This window comes from Pholis gunnellus (genome assembly GCF_910591455.1).
Source record: "Pholis gunnellus genome assembly, chromosome: 4".
In the NCBI taxonomy this organism is placed as follows: Eukaryota; Metazoa; Chordata; class Actinopteri; order Perciformes; family Pholidae; genus Pholis; species Pholis gunnellus.
In genome coordinates this window covers 23,287,796-23,309,869 of record NC_136530.1, presented here as the reverse complement: position 1 = coordinate 23,309,869, position 22,074 = coordinate 23,287,796, and the positions used below count along the sequence as shown (strand labels likewise).

At 40.9% G+C, this 22,074-nt stretch overlaps 1 protein-coding gene across 1 annotated transcript in view; it reads right to left on the bottom strand.

Moving 5' to 3' along the window:
* Positions 1-9,267: 9,267 nt before the first annotated feature.
* The window catches only part of tgfbr3 (transforming growth factor, beta receptor III), a 62,318-nt gene continuing 49,511 nt past the window's right edge, over positions 9,268-22,074 (bottom strand). The window contains exons 14-17 of the mRNA XM_079158519.1: positions 21,795-21,921; positions 17,946-17,996; positions 17,151-17,258; positions 9,268-13,660 (exon numbers count right to left, since the gene is read on the bottom strand). Of these exons, the coding sequence (XP_079014645.1) occupies positions 13,542-13,660; positions 17,151-17,258; positions 17,946-17,996; positions 21,795-21,921 (405 nt within the window). The 3' untranslated portion in view covers positions 9,268-13,541. The remainder of the gene's footprint in view (positions 13,661-17,150; positions 17,259-17,945; positions 17,997-21,794; positions 21,922-22,074) is intronic.

The following is a 22,074-nucleotide window of genomic DNA, read 5'->3' as shown; positions in this document are numbered from 1 at the left end:
TTCAGCAAAAAAGAATAATTAGAATAACTTAATATTGTTGTTCAATATAGACTCCAGTTGTTTTTGTGTCTTGAAATACCGAATAGCAGAGGGCTAACCTGACCGAGTTGAAAGCTAACGTTAGCTCAAATGTGCTCGCACATTAAGTTAGCTAGGCTAACTAGCTAACATCAAACTCCACAATGTGGGCAAGAGAGGTCAATGTGAAGGATTGACAGTGTTGTATTGTTTTCAATGTCCATAGATGACAGTAAATAGCAAATACTGCGTGTGTGGGGAGTTGTGATATTATCCGTGACAAACCTTCCCTTTTGAGTGCATGGGCACTCCTACAAGGATTCACTTTAAAGCCAATTAGATTAAATTAATAGTTTATTTTCTGTCTATTGCTGTCTAATTACATTCAGTCGTTTTTAATGTGTTTGACAAAAGCTAGTTGGTGTTAAATTTAACGTCAGTGTTGTCTCAGAATGAATTGTGATGTGGGTCATAATGCCATTTCTCTTTTTCTGTTTTTACAGATGCCATGTGATTAAAACAAAAATCATCGTTTCACAGTTGGAAAAATCTGCGTTGGCCAAGAAACCTGGTGGAGACGATATTGTCAAGGAACACAACCGGACAAAAGGTGACTGAAACTCTGAGGTAATTTAGATGTCTCTTCTTCAAGCACATCTGTTCTTCTATGCTTGTGGGAAAAATATATATATATTTATTTTAGGGCTGTACTCAACTCAGAACTTTGTCTGTCAAATTGGATTTGGCTGTTCAATACGAAATGTGTTTGTTTGTACAATTTTTGCCAGCAAGACTTGAATCATTTGTATTTTCCGAAGGATGATTTGTCTGCATTTACTGTGGTTAAAATAGTTATTGTTATTCAACTTATAGACATCTTTCTATCATCTGCCAAGATACCAATAGATTCCAACCAAGACCTTTACAATAGAGCCATGAGGGCTGTCACTTTAAAATATTGTATCTGTAACTATGTTTTAATACCAAATTTGAGTGCAGTTAGATTTAGACACACCATGAGCAGAGAAATTGAAATAAAAGGTAGAAATCTGTGAATCTCTCCTTTAAAAATGTAATTCGAACACCTGCTGGTAGATTGCAGATGATAGCGAAGTTTGTTCTATAGGGTGAAAATGGCTTGAATTGTTCTCTGTGTATATCCTCTAAATGCACTGTAAACACACATATTTCAATGTTTACAGACATTGTTAAGATTGTACTATTCTAAATATACCGTGTCTTTTAAGAACAATGTTTTTTTTCCATCTTTGAAACTGAAAGTGAGGTTTAATTAATTGTTGCACAATGTAGCACAAATGGGAGTTACACTTGCATCTCTAAACTGATAATGAAAAATTGTATGCAATCTAAATGTTTTTATTTTTAATAAATTCTTATTAAGATATGATATAATGGTGTTTGTTGTTTTTTCTCCTGCAAACATTTTTAGTTTTATTGTTTGAAGTGTTAGCTGGACATGGTCAAGTAGAAAATGTAAAACTCTTAAAAGTGTTCTGTTGAAGAGTTAAAACAGAGTAAATTGAAAATAAGGTGTTGGGTAAGAAAGAAGCTAAGGGAGTAAATACAAGAGGAAATATGTTTTAACACTGGCAGGAGTCAGTTATAAATCAACACTGTATTTGGAGTAATTTCTTAATCAACACTTAGTGTCAAGTAGGTTTAACACTCATGAAGAGTAACTTAATTAGAGTTAATTTTGATTAACACTCAAAAAGACCTAGTGTCAAATTGCAATAAAACTAAGAGTGTTATTTACATCACAGTGTCAAATTTGAGTAACACTTCTCAGTGTAGTGTAGTGTAAAATATTAACTCTAACCAGTGTTAAATTGACTCTAAAAATGTAACACTATGTCCAGTGTTACTTTAACACTGTAGATAGGGACCATATGTTCACTGAATCAGTGTTAAAATTTACTCTTTAAGTGTTGCATTGACACTGTCGATTTTACTGTGTGTGTTCCTTGAGGTCACACGCCGCTTCTTTGTCTGCTGGGTGACCACTCCAGATGTAGATGCTGCAGTACAAACAAACAAAACACTGATCAATCCTCTAAGACTTGGTAAAAGGTGGTAAAAGCTTCTTCTTCTATGTATTTTGACTCTCGATGATCTATCATAGTCCAATATGAGCCTGTCATGGAGTTTTCATCCCATTTCATCTGAAAACAAGCTTTGATCCTCAGAAATATGTTCTTACCTTCAGCCATGTTGGCGGCCCGGCTCCTGGACCTCTTTCTCTTTACGCCCTAAACAAAAACAAACACGTTACACTTTCCATCTGACATGAGCTGATAAAAACAAGACTGTTTCAGTGACTTTGTTTCATAAACTCCAGCATTCTGGTGTTAACATGAGTTGTACATACGTAATTGTTGCTGTTTGACCATTCAGGGTGGCTCTCAGCATGTAGACGTCTCTCTATCTCTGCCTGTTTTTGGTATTTGGCTTGCTCATCGTTGGACAGAGACTTCCACTGTGGAAAGAGGACAACATTAATGAGAGCGGGCTTCCACAAACTCCCACAATGCATTTGTGTCAGAACAGTTTGCATTTAGACATGTTCTATAGTTATGAGACAATAACTGAAAATCATCAAAAGTTGCTGTCCAGATGTAAAGATTTAGATTTAGAGGAAAGAGTTTTCTGATCAATAAAGAATAAGCACATCAGATAATCTTTTACCAAACTGTCATGAAGGTTTGTGTAACATCAAGTGTCTCTCAGAGCAAACACACTTACCTTCTGTCCCAGGACAGTGTTGACCACTGCCATCCCTCTGCTGGTGCTCATTTCAGCCACAACGTTTGGCCTCTGCTCCTTCATGAACAGCATGAAGGCATTTGCCGGCTTCTTGACATACGGCCCTTCTTGGTGTCGGCCTTCACGCTTTCTCTTTCTGTGGGAATACAGAACAAAACAGAAGCATTTTAGGAAGAAACACTAAAGTGAGCAGAATAATACAAGACATGGGTGAAATGCATCATCGTCTGTGCTGTGTTGTTCATTAAAACATCTTGGACCCGAGAGCCCCCCTGGAGCCCCCCTCTTGGACCCGAGAGCCCCCCTGGCTGGGGGGGGGGGGGGTAAAAGAAGTGAAATATATAGTTATATAGTATACAAAAGTACAATAACAGCAGTAAAAACAGCTCTAAGTGCTGCTTCCAAAATCAGAATTGACGTTGGCTGACCTCAGCTGACCTCTACACAGGCCTTGATTTCTCAGGCATACTTCACTCTATCAAGCCAATTTCTTTTTTACAGACCCCTAACCTGTTGTACTATGACTTGTGAGGGTTGATTTGGGTGTATCTGCATCATTTCAAATCGAGAAAATTAATAAAAGTGCATTTTCTTCAGGCGAACATGAACATTTTCAATTTGAGCTGTGTGTTATATTCATCCAGCATTTACCAGTAACATATACATTGATATGTACACATATAAACAATTCTCACAAGTGTTAGTGTTATAATTCCATTGAAATTATTCAAATAGATCTTGTAGTTAGAGAGATAACCCCCTTTGAGTATGTGTATGACATTTTCGAGCAGAGGCCTCAAAATAGGGTTCAAGAGGTTTTAATAAAGACGGATTATTATAATATTCATGCTAGAATCTTGGTCGACAAATAAAATTTCAATCAAACAACAGCTGAAAAAATAACAAAAGGTGAATGTGGTTTGTTTAAGGGTTGGTGAGCACTGCCAAAGATCATGACCCTGTCATAAAAAAGTACACTTTGACCAAAGCGACAGAGCTTACTTTGTCTTAACGGTGTTCGGTGGAGGAGCAGCCGAGTTGAAACTGTCTGGAAGCTTGTACAGGACTTGTCCATTCCTACACAGATAAAGAGAGACAGAGATACTTTAGTTCATAGAACGATTGTGTTTGAAGATAAACAGAAGCTCAATATGTTTGTGTGTGTGTGTGTTTGCATTCATGTGTGTGTTACTTACAGGACTCCAGCAATAGGCAGGTTCTGGATCAGGTCTTGCACCACAGGAACATTGTTGTACTGGAGACACAAACACACACAGAGCAGCTGGTTAGAGAAGATGCAATGATGTCACCTGTCTATCAGGCTACAGAACTACAAGAACATCTGGACAATGTTACTGGTTTACTGATCGAATTAAGCTGCAATTCAGATGAATTATAAATTGAACTTGAGCTCAGCCTGACAAGTGTAACTCTGACGCAGACAGTTCATAAATGTATGAATATATTGTTCATTTATCCTAACAAATAAATGCATCTTACTGGCTGTGGAGGAGCAGCAGGGTAACCGGTGGCCGCTGCACTCGGGACGTGATAGAAGAGAGGCAGGTTCTGTGAAGAGAGGGAAGGTTAGCCAGCCATGAAACACCAACATTCATCTCAAATGTAAGGAAACACACAATAGTAAAATCCTTCAAGTAGTATTCTGTTAAAAGCATCATTCATGTCATTCCTCAAGAAAAAAAATAAAACTTTGGACGAATATTCTCTAATTCCAGGTCTTTAAAAAAAAGATTTCATTATTGCGTCATGCATGAATAATATGCCCAAAATTAAATACCCTTTCCATTCGGTCATGTCTTAAGTTAAGGTAGGGTTTGTATGTTGTTGAAAATATTAAAATCTCATCTAATGTATCTTTCCTAGAACATTTTTTTCTACAATTTAATAGAAAATAAAGTCATATCTCTGAGCCTCTGAGATGAAGTGAGAGATTTCCCACAAATTAAAATTCGTACTTACTTTCAGTGAACCTCATCCTATTTTCACTGAGCGGCTTCACTATAATGAGCACTCTTGGATTAATACTTCTGAATTATGACTAATAGGCAGTTATTAACCTTATTGATGAGCAGAGTCTTACATGGCTGTTGAACAACTCATTACATTCAACATCACGTGAGATAACAAAGTGTACTTATCTTAAAATCATTTTCTGTCCTTCTGTTGTGCTAATGCCTCCACCATTGATACCAGGGCTGCTACTAATCATCACTTCCATTATTGATTGATTGATTGATTAACTCTTTGGGCTTTCAATTTCAATAAATAGTCCAAAAAATGTCCATCACAATTTCTTAAAGCCAGTTTTTAAAAGCCAGAGTTGACGTCTTCAAATTCCCTTTTTGGTCTAAGTCCCCAAAATATTCACATTTGAAAAGCTGCAACCTGTGAATTATGGTCATTGTTGTTTAAAAAAATTAAATTAATGAATCGACTTATAATGAATGGACTGATCCTTTCAGCGCTGACTGATGCTGCTCTTTTCTGATGCAGGTATTGATAAAACTCTGATGATATCTCTCCCTCACCTCTTCTCAGTATCTTACCTGTCCCTGGCTATAAGAAGCTGCCTGATTGTATAGGGGACCTGGTCCAACATTCAGTCTCTGAGGAGCCATTGATGTATTTAGCTGCTCAAATCTGTGTGGGGCTGCTCCCAGGGGGGTGCACCCATCCATCCCAGTGGGGACAATAGGATGAGATGGAGCTGGAGGTGGTGTTGGACCACACATATCATCCCAGAGGACGGATAGCAGGTCGTTATACTCCTGATCCAGATCCAATGGTAAATCTGCTCTCTGATCCATGTTGTAAGACATTTTGTTTGCTGTCTTAGTTCTGACTTTCAGAATAATGACTCTTATCTAAACTGGGATGTGACAAACATTTATAGTTACTAATTACTAATAATAATAATGATAATACAATTAAAATAATAGCTGAATTAGAAATATTAGTTAAAGTAAACACACAGCTACACAATAACAATCTATTAGTGACAGAATAATAAAGTCATGATGTGTCTGGAGGGAAAGTAAAATACTGTAAAATACAATGATTTCTTCCTGCTAATTATACTTCTACTGTACTACAGTTCAAAGGAAAATACTTTACATTATACTCCACTACACGTATTTGACAGCTACAGTTCCTACTTATTTTACAGATAAATAACTGTTTTCACCTGCTCAGCATGCTACATTTAAACACAGTTTACATGTTGATGAATCAGTATTAATAACATATAATATGATATACAACTTTGAAATGAGCCAATTTGCATGATAAGCTCTTATTTTGAGTTATTGTGCTGATAATACTTCTGAATATTTCTTCAACAATTCTTTGAGGTGAACAATTTGACAATTAACAGACCAGAGGAAATATGTTTCAAAAATCCACGTCACGAGTGTTTCACTTTTACTCTGAGCTAATAAGCTAGCTGTTAGAGGACTTACCTTGTTGTTCACTGATGGTTGAGTTCGCTAACTAGCTTTGTGTTTAGTGCTTTTCTTCCAGGAGAAACAGTCGTTCACAGTCGAGTTAACAGGTGAAGTGAGGAGAAGTGAGCAGACACGTTCTATGGAACCTCACCGAACGTTCCGTCTCTGCATAAATTAGAACGTTTAATGATGACGTAATAGCAAACATTCTTTTGGATATTGCGAGCCACGTAGTTGCTGAGATCTCACGTAATTAGCATGAGATATGTTTATTATGATCACCTGTTATGAAATCGTTAATAAATGTTTGTTTTCAAACTATAAAAAATATTTTCACAAAATATATAAAGTACAGCAATTTCCTTCCTGAAGCATATTGGGTCAAAAGCATTCAGTCATATAATATATATATAGGCCTATATATATATATATATATTTAAAAATAAACAAAAACAAAAACTGCAAGGTTGCAAGACCACTCGACACTCGATGTTCACTTCGCACAACCCATGCAAACATTCTGGGTTTGAGGCACTTTGGGGTCGAGGCCACAAGTTAGCCAAGTGTAAATGAACGATGTGTCTGCACAAGCCACGTGCACCGCTGTGCTCCTCTAAAAAGTTAGGACTTCAACCACACAGGAAACACACACTACCATCCACCTCAGTTATTTTCACAGGAAACTGTTGGGTCGATGCAATCAGGCTCCTGCTGTGTGAGGGAAGATGTGGCCCGGTGTAAATGATGTCTCGGCCCATAGTGAGTTTTTAAAGGAATCTTTGGACGCTGTCGTTGTCCCCTTTCATCGTGGGTCCCTGAAGTCCTCCACTTGCAAAGCAGGAATACAGACAGTTTGTCCTAACAGTACAGCAGTACTGAATGCTGCATGGGTCATTTTTCCAGTTTGTTTTTGTTTTCAGTTTAGATTTGTGACTTGGGCAGCAAATTAGTCAGTACAATTAAGTGCATAGGAAGGAATCTGTTTGTGTGTGTGTGTGTGTGTGTGTGTGTGTGTGTGTGTGTGTGTGTGTGTGTGTGTGTGTGTGTGTGTGTGTGTGTGTGTGTGTGTGCGTATGCGCAATGAGGCCAGCTTGGAGATGGAGAAAGGGGTACAGAGAAAAAAAGACTTTAACATTAATCGAGTGGGAGATGTTTGTGGTATAATGCTAGTTATGATTGAACCTTTTCATTATGACCAATGTAATTTTAGGCTCCAGAGATTTTTTCTTCTTCTTCTTTTCTTCCCACTGGAAACACGCAAATGTTTTCCAGCAGTAAGTTCGAGGGCCTCAGATGTCTAAAAAAATACACACATGCTGTACCCATGTGCCACAATGAAAACAGGGTTTGCAATTCAGCAAAATGGGAATGTTTTATGGATTCTGGCAGCAAAATGAAACATAGCGCAGTCATATGTTGGTGCAGCATAAGAACCAGCTGTGATGGGAGGCTAAAGTTAGCTCGGGGGCTATACAGTTTCAGCATGGCAAACAAAGAATAGCCCTGACAGGGAAAAGGATATCAATTAGAGCAGAAAAGGACGTTAATGGCTAAATATGTTATTTTCAACTTGTTGAAAGTGAAATGTGAGGAATATGTCCGGGGAGCAGCCTGTACTGTATATCTGTATAACTGTGTGAACATTTGACATCCTTTGGCCACTGTTACCGAGTGTTCTTTATCGTAAGAAAATGAATCGCTAATGCGTACTTTAAAAACAGGAATATTGTCTGTCCATTCAAGTTATTTAAGAAAAGATTACTGGAAGTGGCAACTTTAAAAGGCATAGTTCATTTGATAAGATAAGATCGCACTTACATCCGTGAAGCTACAGCCAGTTAGCCTAGCTTAGCATAAATACTGGAAACTACTGAAAAAAGCTTCAGCTTCTATATTAATGTGAACGCGCTTCCGTACTTGAGAGCCAAAGGGAAACAGGAAGCGTCATATTTTGATCCAGGAGTAAGAAAATCAAATTTTTACGCTAATAACTAAAAATCCAACTTTGGAAAACAACTGCTAAACGTTGTTTAACTTTGTGAAAGTCTTGAAGGTTGTCATTTCTTACACATAATTCACTTTTGATGCTGTGAAGCAAGATCTTCACAGTCTGTCTCTCTGGCCCCGAGTCCCTCGCAGGACGTGCTGTTATTGTTCCGACCTCATTGCAGTTATGTGCCATGGGACAGGAAGAGGCGCTGTGAAGGTTGGTACACGCAGCCTGTTAATATGCTCTCATCCCCCTCCGCTGTTGTAAACCAGCCAGAAAGTCTCACTTAACTTAATTCAAGTAATCGTGTTTTGGAGCAGAGGTCTGCTCTAAATTAGTGCAGCCTCCCCAGCGTCATTGTTTGGAGTCCTGTCAGCTAAAATCAAATAAACCCCCCAAAAGCTCTTTTTTAATGCGATCTTGTATTTGTCATGCACTATATTGTCTGGGGCACAGAAATCAGTCACTAAATGGATTAGCTGCGGAGTGTAAAAGCAAAACAACAAATGTGTGTTCCAGCTACCCAGAAGGGGAGAGCAGGAAATGAAAATAACGACAATCACGATCTGCACTCGATGAGGCGGGGGTGAGCGCTCCTTTAAGGATTCGATATTAGTCATCGGTTTGGACAGGAGCGCGTCGCAGAGCCGAGGTGCAGTGTGGGGGAACAGAGGTGTGACATCACAGAGGCCTCGAAGGGGTCACGCGGAGCAGTCCACCCAAATCTGGGCTGGCATGACGGGAGGCCTCCTGTCCTGGAATCGCGCTGCGTTACAGCCGTCTCCAAGGAGCTGTGATCAAAAACAAAGATGGAGCACATGCCCGGTGGGGAGGGGAAAACCTCCGCAATGGTCTGTGTCACGCTATGAGCTCACCAGAGACGAGTCACGACTTCACCGCAACGGAGCCATGCGCTAACACATCATTATTACAGGTCATTGTTCTAAAAACACAGGAGGTATCCACGCTGTGCCCTCGCACATTTGGAAATCATCAAACAACACTCTCGTATATTATTACAGAGACTTTATTGGACATAATGGGGTATACAGCTATCGTGCATATTTACATCATATAAAAAGTTTCAAAATCCTGAAAGAAAATAATAATAACGGCTTATCAAAGTTTGACACATTTACAACGCTCCCCTCCCCGCGAAAACAAAAGTCAATCTTGGCAACATGGGAAAGCTCAAACTCTTCATCGTTTGCTTTGAGAATGAAAAATAAATGTGAAACCACGCGGGGCCCCCTAATCGCCCCCAACTGCAGTATCATCTAGAAGCGTCTCTCAAGTTCAAACATACAGAAAACACACTCTCTCACACACACACACACACACGACGTAGCGCGCACATTACACATTCATAGAGAAGCATGAGGTAGTCAAATGGTTAAAAAAATACAATCGATAACTACATACATGGATTTGTGCTCTGATTACAGCTGTTTTCAGGTCAGCATGAACTAGAAGTCATATCGTGATCTACTACTATAATACTGCTCCTTTTGTCTGATACAGCATCCATATTTCATACTTTAAACACATTCAGGGTCATCAGGGGAGCCCCAGCATGCACTGGGGCATGAGGCAGGGAGGAATGTTGAAATTTGAGCTTTCAAGAATTGCATGGTTAGTTTGAGTAGAAGAATATCCCCAAATGTTCTCCCCTGGTAAGATTAGATCCAGAACATGAGTCGAGGCTCGGCCACTGAACAGCGTGACACAAGGGGGTTGGGTGGGGGGAGATAATTACACGAGGGAGACGGATTCGCCGCAGTCGATAAGAGAAACCCCCAAAACTAGAGGAATGCCAGAAAGCCTTCTTGCCACAATGACCGCTGATTACAGGCTGCGGCACATCTCCACTCTGCAGGACACGGATCTTTCCCTGCATGCAGTGGGATAGAGTGCGGCTGTTCACAACGATGCTGCTCGACAACGGCAACGTTTCACTGCTGCATATTTACTTAATAACTGAGGTTTTGGCGTGGACACACCTGGCAACCGGCCCGATAAAACAAAACAAGACCAAGTGGTTCTAATGCTCAATAACAATCATTTCTCGAGTGTTATTGAAAACAGTTGAGTTTCCAGAAACACAATAATTGGATTTGTTCTCCACCCTCCATTCTAACAGAACACATTCTTAATATACATTCCCCTTTCATTTTGGTTTAACTGCTGACACTACGGTAACTGAGGAGGAACATTAAAGGGAGAATTCACCACTTTTTATGTGGATGTCCGGTCAGTGTTGATGGTAAATGTAGTCAATTGAACCAATGAGTTCCTCAGTGCGTGCTATATTGACCCAGAAAGCTGAGCTCTCCTGCTGGCGGAGCCGTGCCAGCAGTGCCTACATGTACCAGGATGCATTGCAGCTTGTAGTTCTCCCTTACTTCCAACTCTAGGATATAGGAAGACAAACTTTTCTGGGTCATTAAGCCCGCACTGAGGAATTTAACACAGATTAGACATCCACATTAAAGGTGGTGGAATTGACTCCATCATTTACTAATGCTATGTTGAAATAGAGTTAAATATGAATTGCTACATGTTATCTTCAATGATGTGACATTTGTATTTATGATATATTCATTTGCAAGGTTCTAGAACATGATTTCTTTACTTCATATGAAAATATTTTAGGAAAACACATTAGCTAAACAAAAGATGATGACAAACTATGATAATGTTCAAATAAACCACAAGGAGCTGTATTCCATGAACAGAAGAAATGACCTGTATTATATATAATAATTATTACTAACTCATAACACGTTTTGTGACACATTCTTCAATAAACAATTGAAATATAGAGTTTCAAATGTAGGTGAATATATCAAAATAATAACAATAATTATTATAATAATCAGTTAATGTGTCACAAAACATGCCGTGAAGTTTTAATTAATAAACTAAATAAATCCCCCATAAACATGTGTTATGTTTGAGCACATCCACAATTCACAGTACATACACACATAGAAGACAATAAAGTTCTCTTGGTAAATATATTCCAAAATATAATTTTATACACAAATATATATTTAGACTCTGTTCCCTCTGTAGAAAGCTTTACACATGTTTACATAAGAAAGAAAAGAAACAAAAAGCTTTGAGATAATATACATTCTGTGAAACACATACAGGTTAAAGGAAGGCACGACAGCAAACATTCGGATCATTCGGAGACGGTGGGGAAGTCGTGGAGTTGCAGTTTAAAAAAAACAACAACATGAAAATAAAAGTCCATAACAATGAGCTTTGTCTACAGCTTATTCAACACGCCGTCAGTGCCAAGATTTATACAAAAAGATAAGAAAACCTATAATCTGTACACTGTCTGGCTTTATAATGGAACAAATCTAGTCTGTCGGATAAGAGGACAATCAGCTGAGTGTGTACAGAACAATAACCCTTTCATGCTAGGGTTGGTAATGTTGATAAACTAGCAAGAGTGCGCTACATTTTTAAAGTGACCCAACTGGAAAAACTCTTTTCTTATGTAAGTAGCTAGCGGCACTAGCTCCAAAAGTGGCTAAAACTTTCAAATAAAAAATTCGTTAAGTCGGCAACACGGACACCCCGTCCCCCTTTTTTTTTTTTCAAGAAGAAGAAGAACATTACCAACCCTAGCTTTAAGTTATTGTTCATGTTAAAATGCTGTTTAAAGTTTCTCAAATGTGAAGACTTGATGCTTTTCTTAGGTTCGTGAATGAAGACTCCATTAAGTAGCAGCCCTACTGTAAAGGGCCGACAGTAGGACCCAAACTACATCAGCTCTACCAAGCCATGCTCTTGAATTGAGGTCTTTAATTTAGACTCTAAAGTTGAAGAATATTCATCATCCTGATTCTTATTTTATCATTTTAAAATGAGGAATTGTATTAACTTGCATCTCACACTGATTGATCTTGTCTAATCCAGAAGTACAAGACCAGCATTTGCACAGACTCCGCCTCATAACAATTTTGAGTATTTACAATATCAACAAAAATATACAGGTGTTAAAAGAATGGTTTGTCATTTGGGGAAATAGGCTTATTCACCTAATTTTGAGTGAGATACAAGATTGATACCACTCTGAGATGTCTGTACGTTGAGGAGGTGATTAGCCTAGCTTAGCATAACAACTGGAAGCGGGGGTAAATAGCAAACCCTGGCGAATAGTTTCTCTTTATGTAACTTTTTTTTTTTTAAACTAATTCTCTGAACTAACGGTTTCCCTCTGCTTTTCGTCTTAACGCTAAGCTAAGCGATCACCTTCTATATCAAGCTCAGTACTTAAAGCACAGACATGAGAGAGGTGTCGATCTCATCATCAACAAGCAACTAAACGCATTCCCCAAAATGTTGAGCTATTCCATGAACGACGACTGGTCAAAGGGAACCCATAATGCCCCTGTGAAGTTGTGTAACATCAATGAAAGTGAGGCTCAGAGGCCCGTCTAATGAAAAACATGACTATAACTGCCGCACAGACAGCGCTGGTGAAATACGTCTTACCAGCCTGTGTGTATGAATCCATTAGGAGGGAAGTATGCGTACATTACAAAATGTGGAATTTTTAAATCAGCATGTCTTTCACATTTTTCTTTCACATTTTTTGGCGTCTATTCTTCTGTTTACATTCAATATCTACACTTCCTCGCACCTTTTAAACAGTATCTCTCTCTTTCTCTCTCTCTCTCTCTCTCTTTGTGTCAAGATGACGACTTTCGTTCATACTGCACTTTTGTCCGCATGTTAATAGTGGTTGCTTTGCTCCTTTGCCACCGTCAGGGTTGCACGTTGTGAAGTGTTACAGTCCAGCCCTTAACATCTCACTTACTAATACTGACATCACTGCAGCCTGATTGCTGTCCTTGCTATTGGAGGAGACCTGCCTGCTACAAACAGCATGAATCTCACCATTTAGGGTCAAAACAAAAGGCTGTGATTTGTGGTTAGAAAAAGAAAACGAAAGCATTTGGATTGGAAAGAAATGCCTGAACTCACATTTGTTTCTTGTAGTTTTTCAAACTAAATATGGCGGTGAGGCTGCCAAGCTGGGAATGCTACTGTTACAGACCAGTAACACCAGGACAGCATATTTGTCTGCACGCACTTGAAGTGGCACAAAAGGAATTTACACAAGGATCAACGGTGTTATTGTGTGGGGTTTTTTTCAAATCATACTTTTTTTTCTTCTTTCCTTTCCATCACATCTCCTCCAAAAAATAGTTCCTTTCATGGAAGGAGATCAACAAACCGGTGACCCAGCCGGGTGGCGTCCTGGGCTACGCCGTGCTGCTGCTGGAGCAGGGTGTGCTTTGTGTGCTGCCGATACTGTGGGCCGCGCTGCTGTTCTCTGAGGCCGGCTGGGGCTTCTGGACCTGCTGTGTGCCAGCTGTCTCACCTGGACAGAGAGAGAGAGAGAGAGAGAGAGACAGGGAGAGGGAGGGAGGGAGGGAGGAGGGGATTGGACCAAAGGAAGATAGAAAAAAAAGTATGTGTATTACAGAACAGCAGAGAAAGGCAGGAACATGACGACTCGGTTTGGGTAAAGCTGTTTGACTGGAGCACAAAGCACTTGGCGAATACGCAAAGCCACGCAACTCTGGACTTCGTTTGCGCTAACTTTTACCATCTTCAAGAATAATCCGCCACAGATTCACAAAGTGTGTTCAAACGCTCAGGACCAGAGAAGCCTCACCTCACAGGAACAACCAGCCACATTCTCTCTGACAGAGGACAATTTGAACGAGAGAGAGAGAGCGAGAAAGAGGATTGGCGTTCATGGAGTTAATTTTCTTGAGTGACCTGGATTCAATTAGCCTGGCTTTAGTAAATAACGCAGAACAAACACAAGACAGGACCTTCTGAATGGAGCTCAAACCACTGACTGGTTTATTGCTCTATGTCTAAATAAGCATTTCATTTGGTAGACTCTCGGGATCCGACGCTTCAATTGAAGAGGCTAATGAAAGTGCTTACAAATGTTTACGAAAACGTCTCTGACAATGAGCAGCTTTTGAAATAGAGCCAAGTCTGTGTTTAATTTGAGCATTTGGACGCTGTTATTACTGCAGTATTTTCCTCGTTAGCTTCCTGGCGTGTCCTCTTTGACAAATATTTTCCAATCGATAGTTTGGTTTATACTAAAAGCTGTGTGTGTGTGTGTGTGTGTGTGTGTGTGTGTGTGTGTGTGTGTGTGTGTGTGTGTGTGTGTGTGTGTGTGTGTGTGTGTGTGTGTGTGTGTTTATGACAGGCATATGTGTCTGCAGGCGATCTTACATGGCGCTCCCTCTTTCGGGGCCCCTCAGTCCCTCAGTGCTAATGTTTACCAGAGCGGAGCTGCCAGCGTTCTTTTCTCTCTCAGGACCGAGAGCTCTACCAAACAAAAAGGGGCCTCGGATTCACCTCCTCTGTCTGGGGAAATATCAATCCCAGAGTCCAATATTATCTTTCTGGACCGGAGAGATAAATGCTGCTTTTAAGTCACAGAAACATGCTGTGTATGAAGACCCGTAGTATCCACTGCGTGCAGCGTGGACCAGCAGCGTCACACCACGCGGCTTGAAGAATACTACGGTTGAAGTTTGGACTCTAGAATCAAATATAGAGACATCTTCTATTATCTCTGACCTGCCTCTGTCTCACATGAAATGTTGTATCTGAATGGACAAGGTGAGACAGAAAGAGAGAGAGAGCGATAGAGAGAGAGAGAGACATTTGAGAAAACAAGTCTACAGCCATGCTAGCGGATTTGTGAGGCTAGATGCTAATGTCAGCATGCTAACACACTCGCAGTGATGCTAACATGCTAATATTTAGCAGGTACAATGGAAGCCACTTATATGGATCAAAAAGCTTGTTAAGAATCTTTCTTATTTTCGGTCTTTTCCTACATATGGAAAAAAATCAAGACTATGGTGATTCTATTTCTTTTTTTATTATTGTTATAGTAAATAATACGCTTACAGTGATCAATTTGATCGAGACAGATGTGAACATTATAAGAAGTTTGCACTGTATAATGTTTACCTCGATCACCATCGTAGTTTAGACACTTAGGATGCTAACATGCTTATTAACACAAAAATGTTGTTTTGGCACAAAATTGCAGTTTTGAATCTGAATTAAAAGTGATAATTCATTCTAAGTGGAACAAAACTAGAAACCCCCCCTCATGGTGGCGCTAGAGGAAAGGTCAGCAGATCACCAAAGTCACTAGAATCCATCTTTTGGGTGCAATGAATGTCCTGAATAAATTGAATGTCAATCCATCCAATAGTCTTCATTGAGATATTTCCGATTGAACCAAAGTGGAGGAAGGACTGACCGGCGTAAGCCGCTAGCGGGGCTAAAACATGAAGCTGCTGAGTATCTGTCACCATTGTGTTCTAATCTTGTAGCATGTGTTTGGATTTCAGAGCAAATAATGTGTGAAATTTCTCCCCCTGTGAATTATTCAGCCTGTTTTCACAATCGGTTAGAATTATTCGTCCGTATGTTATTTCACCATTTGAGCAGATCTCTTGCCAGACATGACTGCAGCCCTGGCAGAAAGCAGACCTACTGTACGCGCCAAGATAACGAGCAACATGTCATATAATATACCGTGGGGCGCTTTTCAAAAACGCTTATTCTTCTAATTGCCTTTTATGGAATTAAACCGCATCGGATACAAAACCCTCAACTATAATGCCAATGAGTGTGTAACCTAAAAAAAAAAAAGAAAGTTTCTTTCTCAAGAGGCCATTGTCCTCAGAGCCTGGGGGGAAAGACCCAATTTTGTTTTCATGTTTCATCACTCTGTAGTTTAAAATACACTCTGGACTGATATATTTCTGGTGGTTGTTTTGGGGGATCTACATTCTTAGGGTTTACATGGAACTGCCAATATTGCCATGTAAGGCCATTTCAGCCAAGGAGGCGTAACACGCCCAGCTAAGGCCTATTTTGATAACATCAACAGGAACATGTTGTAAAAAGTCTTTCCAGTACTACCATCATTACACCTGTTTCTCTGTACATATTCACTTCTAATATCTTTGGAAGAGCAGCCAATGAGGCACTCTAGGAAACCCTTAAAGCTTCAGTAAAGTGGCTTTCTAAAGCGGAGCCAATACCAATATTGTGATAAAGATAAAAGGCACTAAAAAATGTTCTGCCACATGAAATCGTGTTTAACGAAACACTTATAGATGCGACTCAGCATGACTGGAACAGTTTAACTCTGACGAGTGTCCAGATCTTTGCCACACTCACAACTATCATTTACTGATCGGGCCGTTTAACGCTGGCTAAATGTGAGCTTCATCTTAGCAAAAAACTTAAACACTCACGTTGGTGTATTTGCTGAATGACCTCACTCAAACATCCTGACCCCATTTATAAAAGACGCTCATGGCGATCAACAGGTCAGCGGTCAGGCCGAATGAGAACAGAGCAGCTTTATGCAACGGTGAACTCCAGAGGGCTGCTGGGAGCACACTTCCTCCCAGGGGTCAGCTGGGGTCGGCGGGCTGGGGACGATGGGGAAGATCTTGGCATCTAATGGACAGATTGTGTGTCTTTTCCTGTGAGTGCCGCTAAACCCAACAAGGGGGAATTTCCAACTCGTCTCCAGCCATTGTACTGAGAATATTCGCCGACCACCCCGCAGCTCCCAAAAACATTCAAAGGCAGGAAAGAGAGGAGCCCTCGCTGCTGACCAACAGGATATATTTACAGTAAAGGAGTCAATCTGTTATTGTGAACTGGCCTCTGTCAGCAGCAGGATGTTTGGCATTCCCCGCGGCACATTTCTGGCAACGGGACACTCGGACATTCCTCCACGTCTTATCTTTTCATTAAGGCAGAGAGGTGAGCCGGGGCCGTGGAGTAGCAGGTAAGGCACCTACCTGTGTGTGAGTAGATAAACCACAGGGCTCCGGTCAACAGAGCCCCGATCACGAAGGCTGCAAAGGCGATCCCCACCACCGTCGGAGTGTCCAGCACGTACAGGGCGTCTGGGGAGACAAAGCGGAGCACGGTTCATACACGTCGCCACGTTTGAAACCTTTCAAGCACAAAGTCTATGGAGCCAAAGTGCCCAATATCCAATGAATAAGAAGACATTGCAAATGAATAATAACATGAGTAAATTGTGTGACGAGCCAATCATTTGATAAATAATAATAATGAAAAAAATAACCGATGCATTATTTCTTAGACCATTTCAAAATGTCTTGGTTCGTCTTAAGCCATGTTTCCATTCAATTGTCAAGCTGATTTGTTTTAATGGGGCCCGTTTTAAGCTGGTATTAGCTGTCCAGCAGCAGAAAGAGCTGATCAGTTGTGTGAGTTAATGTTTGCTATGTCAGAATTTATTAGGCAAAGGTAGTTCCATATCCCATTTAACACATCAACTCTTTTTTGACAAAGGCAAAAACCAACTCAAGCGAGCGTAAAAAAAAAAAGGTTTTGCGCAATTGGGGACATTTTATCAAATTTGTGCCATTTTCTAATGCGATACTTTAAAACGTGCTTAAAAATATGTCAATGGAAACACGGCTAATTTCTCACCATTTCATTATTCATGTCTTATTTATTTATTTACATTTTGGGGCTCCATATAATTCACATACAAAGACGCACATGTAAATGTAAAAGACAGCGAGAATAATATATTGGGAAGCTTTTGTGAAATAACTTACCGTCATCGGGAGGACGTTGTGGGCTTTGGGTCGCTTTGTGAGAAGGAGTCACTGCAAAACAAAAACAAATAGGGACAACTCAATGGATGTTGACCATCATGTCTAGTGATGCACATTATACATTTTAATTGCTCAGGCCCAGGCTGGAGGATAAGCACATTGCTGATATTGTCCTGTCTTGATAAGCAGCTCTCTGAGGAATGTGACACAGAAGCCTGAACCAGGACAAGCGCTGGAGGACAGCAGCTACTCTGTAAGCTGACAGGGTTCGTAAAGGATGAACCTACTGACTCCCTCTGGCTGGTTTATTTCAAGCCATCTGGAAGGCTTTCAAAAGTGAACTTGGCTGCGATGATGTCTTAACAAAGAAAATACAAAGGCGCTTGTGTACGGGGCAAACTCAAGAGGCGAGCTTGGTTCACGTCCAAGACTCTGGCACAATGGGTGCTATTCTTGGACGAGACACCTTTTGAGTTTTCATATCGCATAATGGATGACGGGTCATCAGAGGGGACTTTAATATCAGAGGGGACGATGGCCAGAGGACGTCCTTTTCTGTAAACCCTCCGCCCCTCGTCACACCGCTCCAGCGTTGTCTGTGCCGTGTGACTTGAGCTAAGACTGCAGAGAGTGGTCAGTAAGGCTGTCAGCCCCACGTATAGAAGAGAGTGGAAGAGCTTGAACGAACGTAGGCCACCAAAGTCTTGAACTCGACTTAAAGATTATGTTTAGTGAGGAGAGATTTACATGACTCTCGTCCATGTAGCTTTTCTAATTGAAGCCAATGGGGAACAATACTCTGCTGGACGTCTGTCAGGGCTTCACAGCTGTACAGTACTTTAACAGAACCAGACAGCACCCTAGGAGTTAAACTCACAACCTATGTTTGCAGCTTTAAGCCGCTGCTAGAGCTGGAATAGTTTGATATCTCGATGAACGTCATTTGTTTATACAAGTCTTCTTGCGTTGGAATGAGCGAGCATGTTTTTGTTCAACTCTGACCTCTCCTCACAGGGAGGTGGCCAGCTTGTTCGTACTTCCAAAGTTTGTTACTGCAACAGAGTGCTGCAGGAATGAGTTCCTAAAAACAAGGAAATGAGTCAGCGTGTTTGCACTTCCGGTTACCTCGTCTCACAGTCGATGGTTTTTTTAATTGGTTTTTGGTGAGGTGCCTGAAATAAGGTGAAGAGATTTTGTTTCTACGAGATAAAATATGTCAGTAAATGCCCCACTAGGGAATTTTGACGCTTTTAAGTGTCTTAGAAAAGGCGGTTGCTAAACACCAACTAGTCCGATATTACAGCCTTGTTGTGTATTCTCGCGCTCGTGCGATCGTGGGTGTATTTGTTTATAGCCTAACGTTAGCTTTTTACTTCTGCCGATTGCATTCACACTTCAGAAGACAGAAAAGTTCTTTTGTGAAGATTGTCCTGCTGAACAAAACGTGCGAGTATCAAAAGTATCGTTTGTTTGCCACAGAGCTTATATCCTGCAATGGACTCCAATGGAAAAATCCCATTGACTTTTTGTCGAAAGAACCAGTGCGATGCTAACTTCTGGGTTACATATTCATCTAATGGCCAGTGTGCTGAAGCCTGAATCCAAACTCTTGTACGAGTAGAAACATTATTGTCTTTTGAGTTTTAGACCGATAAGTCTTGACATCAAGCCAGTGAATACAGCAGCCCATAGTGAGAACAAAAAGACCTCATTCAGTTGATTTTAAGGTGATACATCATGACAGATATCTATCACAGAAGAGCAACACATTCATTTACAAAGTACATTTCAAACACTGCAGCTTCGGCCTGTCCAATAGACTTTACTACAATAACCCTGTTTTCTTTTGAAGCGGATTACATTACTGTTTAATGTAATGTAATAAAACCAGACTTATTATAGGTTTTCCATCTTCTTCCTTCACTCTTTGCAGAAGTACTGCTTGTACTCGTGCAACAATACAATCAACACTGCCAACCTCTCACATAAATGATACTTTTCAACCTTTCCTGAACGTTACCAGATCCAGTCAAATTTATTGCGAAGCAGTAAATCCACTTCTGATGGCAGAGCTTTGAGGCCGTTATGTTTTTCCATGCACCAAGTTGGCCAAAAAGTGGCCCCGTTTGATTTGTCGATCAAGAGGAGCTCTTTGGGATACTGTCCAGTGCTGAACTGTGGCCCTTTAAAAGGCAGCTTGTTGTGTTTACCTTCCGAGCACAAGAGATGCCTTTTAAATGGAGTTGTGTGTTTATTGCATATTTGTGTTTACTTTATCTGTTCCATGGAAAATAAACCCCGCAGACCTGGCATAGTAATGTGGTGGGCAGTGCCTGTTCTGGACCAGTGTACCTCACTCACTCATTACTGGAGGTTTCAGAGTCTCTGTTCACCAATAGCTTCAGCAGCTTCTCTAGCATCAACACTGGAACTTCTGTGCTGAAAAGTGACTGCATCTATATACCAGCCCAGCCTTGAAACCCGAAATGTAAAAGAAATCCACCCACTTCTGTTCAGCAATATTCTGTGCAACTCCGTCACCACTCACTCTGCAGCCGACTGATACCGGATTTTTGAGGCCGATGCTTAACAATATTTATCGATAATTGAGAGTTTTAAAAAATGCAAATTATAACAATAATAAATCCTGAAACGGAGTTGTGGCCAACATAATGTACTGAGCGTATGGCTACAGCTACAAATGATTTCATTCCGGATTAATTGATTCTTCTTTATCTTAATCCTGCTCGTCAGTGCTGTCTGGGCGGCAAACTATGCATGTGACAAACTACGTGTCTTTGTCGCTTCTCGTGATTTTGATCAGTTGACGCATAAACCGATTCAACATATCCAGACCAACCTTAAATAGGCCAGTATCGGCCTTGCTGATGCATCGCTCAGGCTCCAGCTCACACGGATTAAAATGATGTGATGTATATTAAAACCATGAGTCAATGCAGTTGACTCAAACTGACCACTCGGCTGATGCTGATGTCATTGCTCAGAGGGGATGCTGATTCGAAAAGCTCTGGCAGTCCACCCGAGATCGGGCACTCATGATATCACCCCATCTCAGTTTAGGCCATAATTAGTAAAATGTGACCGTGGTTACCTCAGTCCTCCCCCCACATCTGCAGGCTGCTCCCTCCCTCCGATCACACTCACAGCCCTTAGAGACTCCGCAACACAATGAGAGGCTAAACAAGTGATGATCGAGGGGCCTTTAGGCTCTGGCTGGAGTCCCAAAGCCAACAAGAGGACCTCCACTCTCCTCACACACACACACCCTCCTCCCCTCCTCTAGTGGAGGGGGGGGGGGGGGGGGGCACAGTGAAGGCCCTAAGTGAAAACAACTGGAGCTTGGTGCTGTATGATTCCTCTTTTTCCACCTCTCCCTCAGCATGGACTGGTCCAGAGCAGCCGAGCTGGGCCTCAGCGTTAGCACGATCCCCTTTACTGCAGTCCACCACATGCTAGTATGTACACACGCACACACACACACACACACACACACACACACACTGTTGTGTACGGATGTTAATGTAAACAGACACGTGGGCGCATACACAATCACACACACACTGCAGTTAATGGTGACCAGATGTGGGGAAGTGATGTGCAGCGTTTTGCGGTTTCGGTCTAATCGCAAAGTACCGGACCGAGCTTTCTCTGGCTGCTTCTCCCTTTACTCCAGTTTCCGTATCACACTATACACTCAAAATAATGTAAGTCAGGGCTGAATTCATCATTTGCAGCGCTGTTAAAACCCAAAAATGTGGACAAGAGTCACCAGAGAACTCGTGCCATCTAAGTAGGTGTAAAATGTGTTTTTCTTTGCTCTCAACTAACCTGTTTCCTCTGATTGACCATTTCCATCCACCACGACCAGCGGCTTGGTAGACGTCTTGTAGTTCATCATCATCGCCATGATGTTGTCCCCAGAAAGAGAATCGCAGGGCTCCCTGGGGTGTAAGCACTGTGTGGACAGAATTGACTTTAACTTAAAACTTACAGTGAAGAAATCCCGAAAAAAAAGACACACGTCACTCTGTAAAAAAAGGATTGAACGCAAGGTTTTGTAAAAACAAAAGCAAACATTCACATTTCTGTAAATGTCTTCTGTCATACC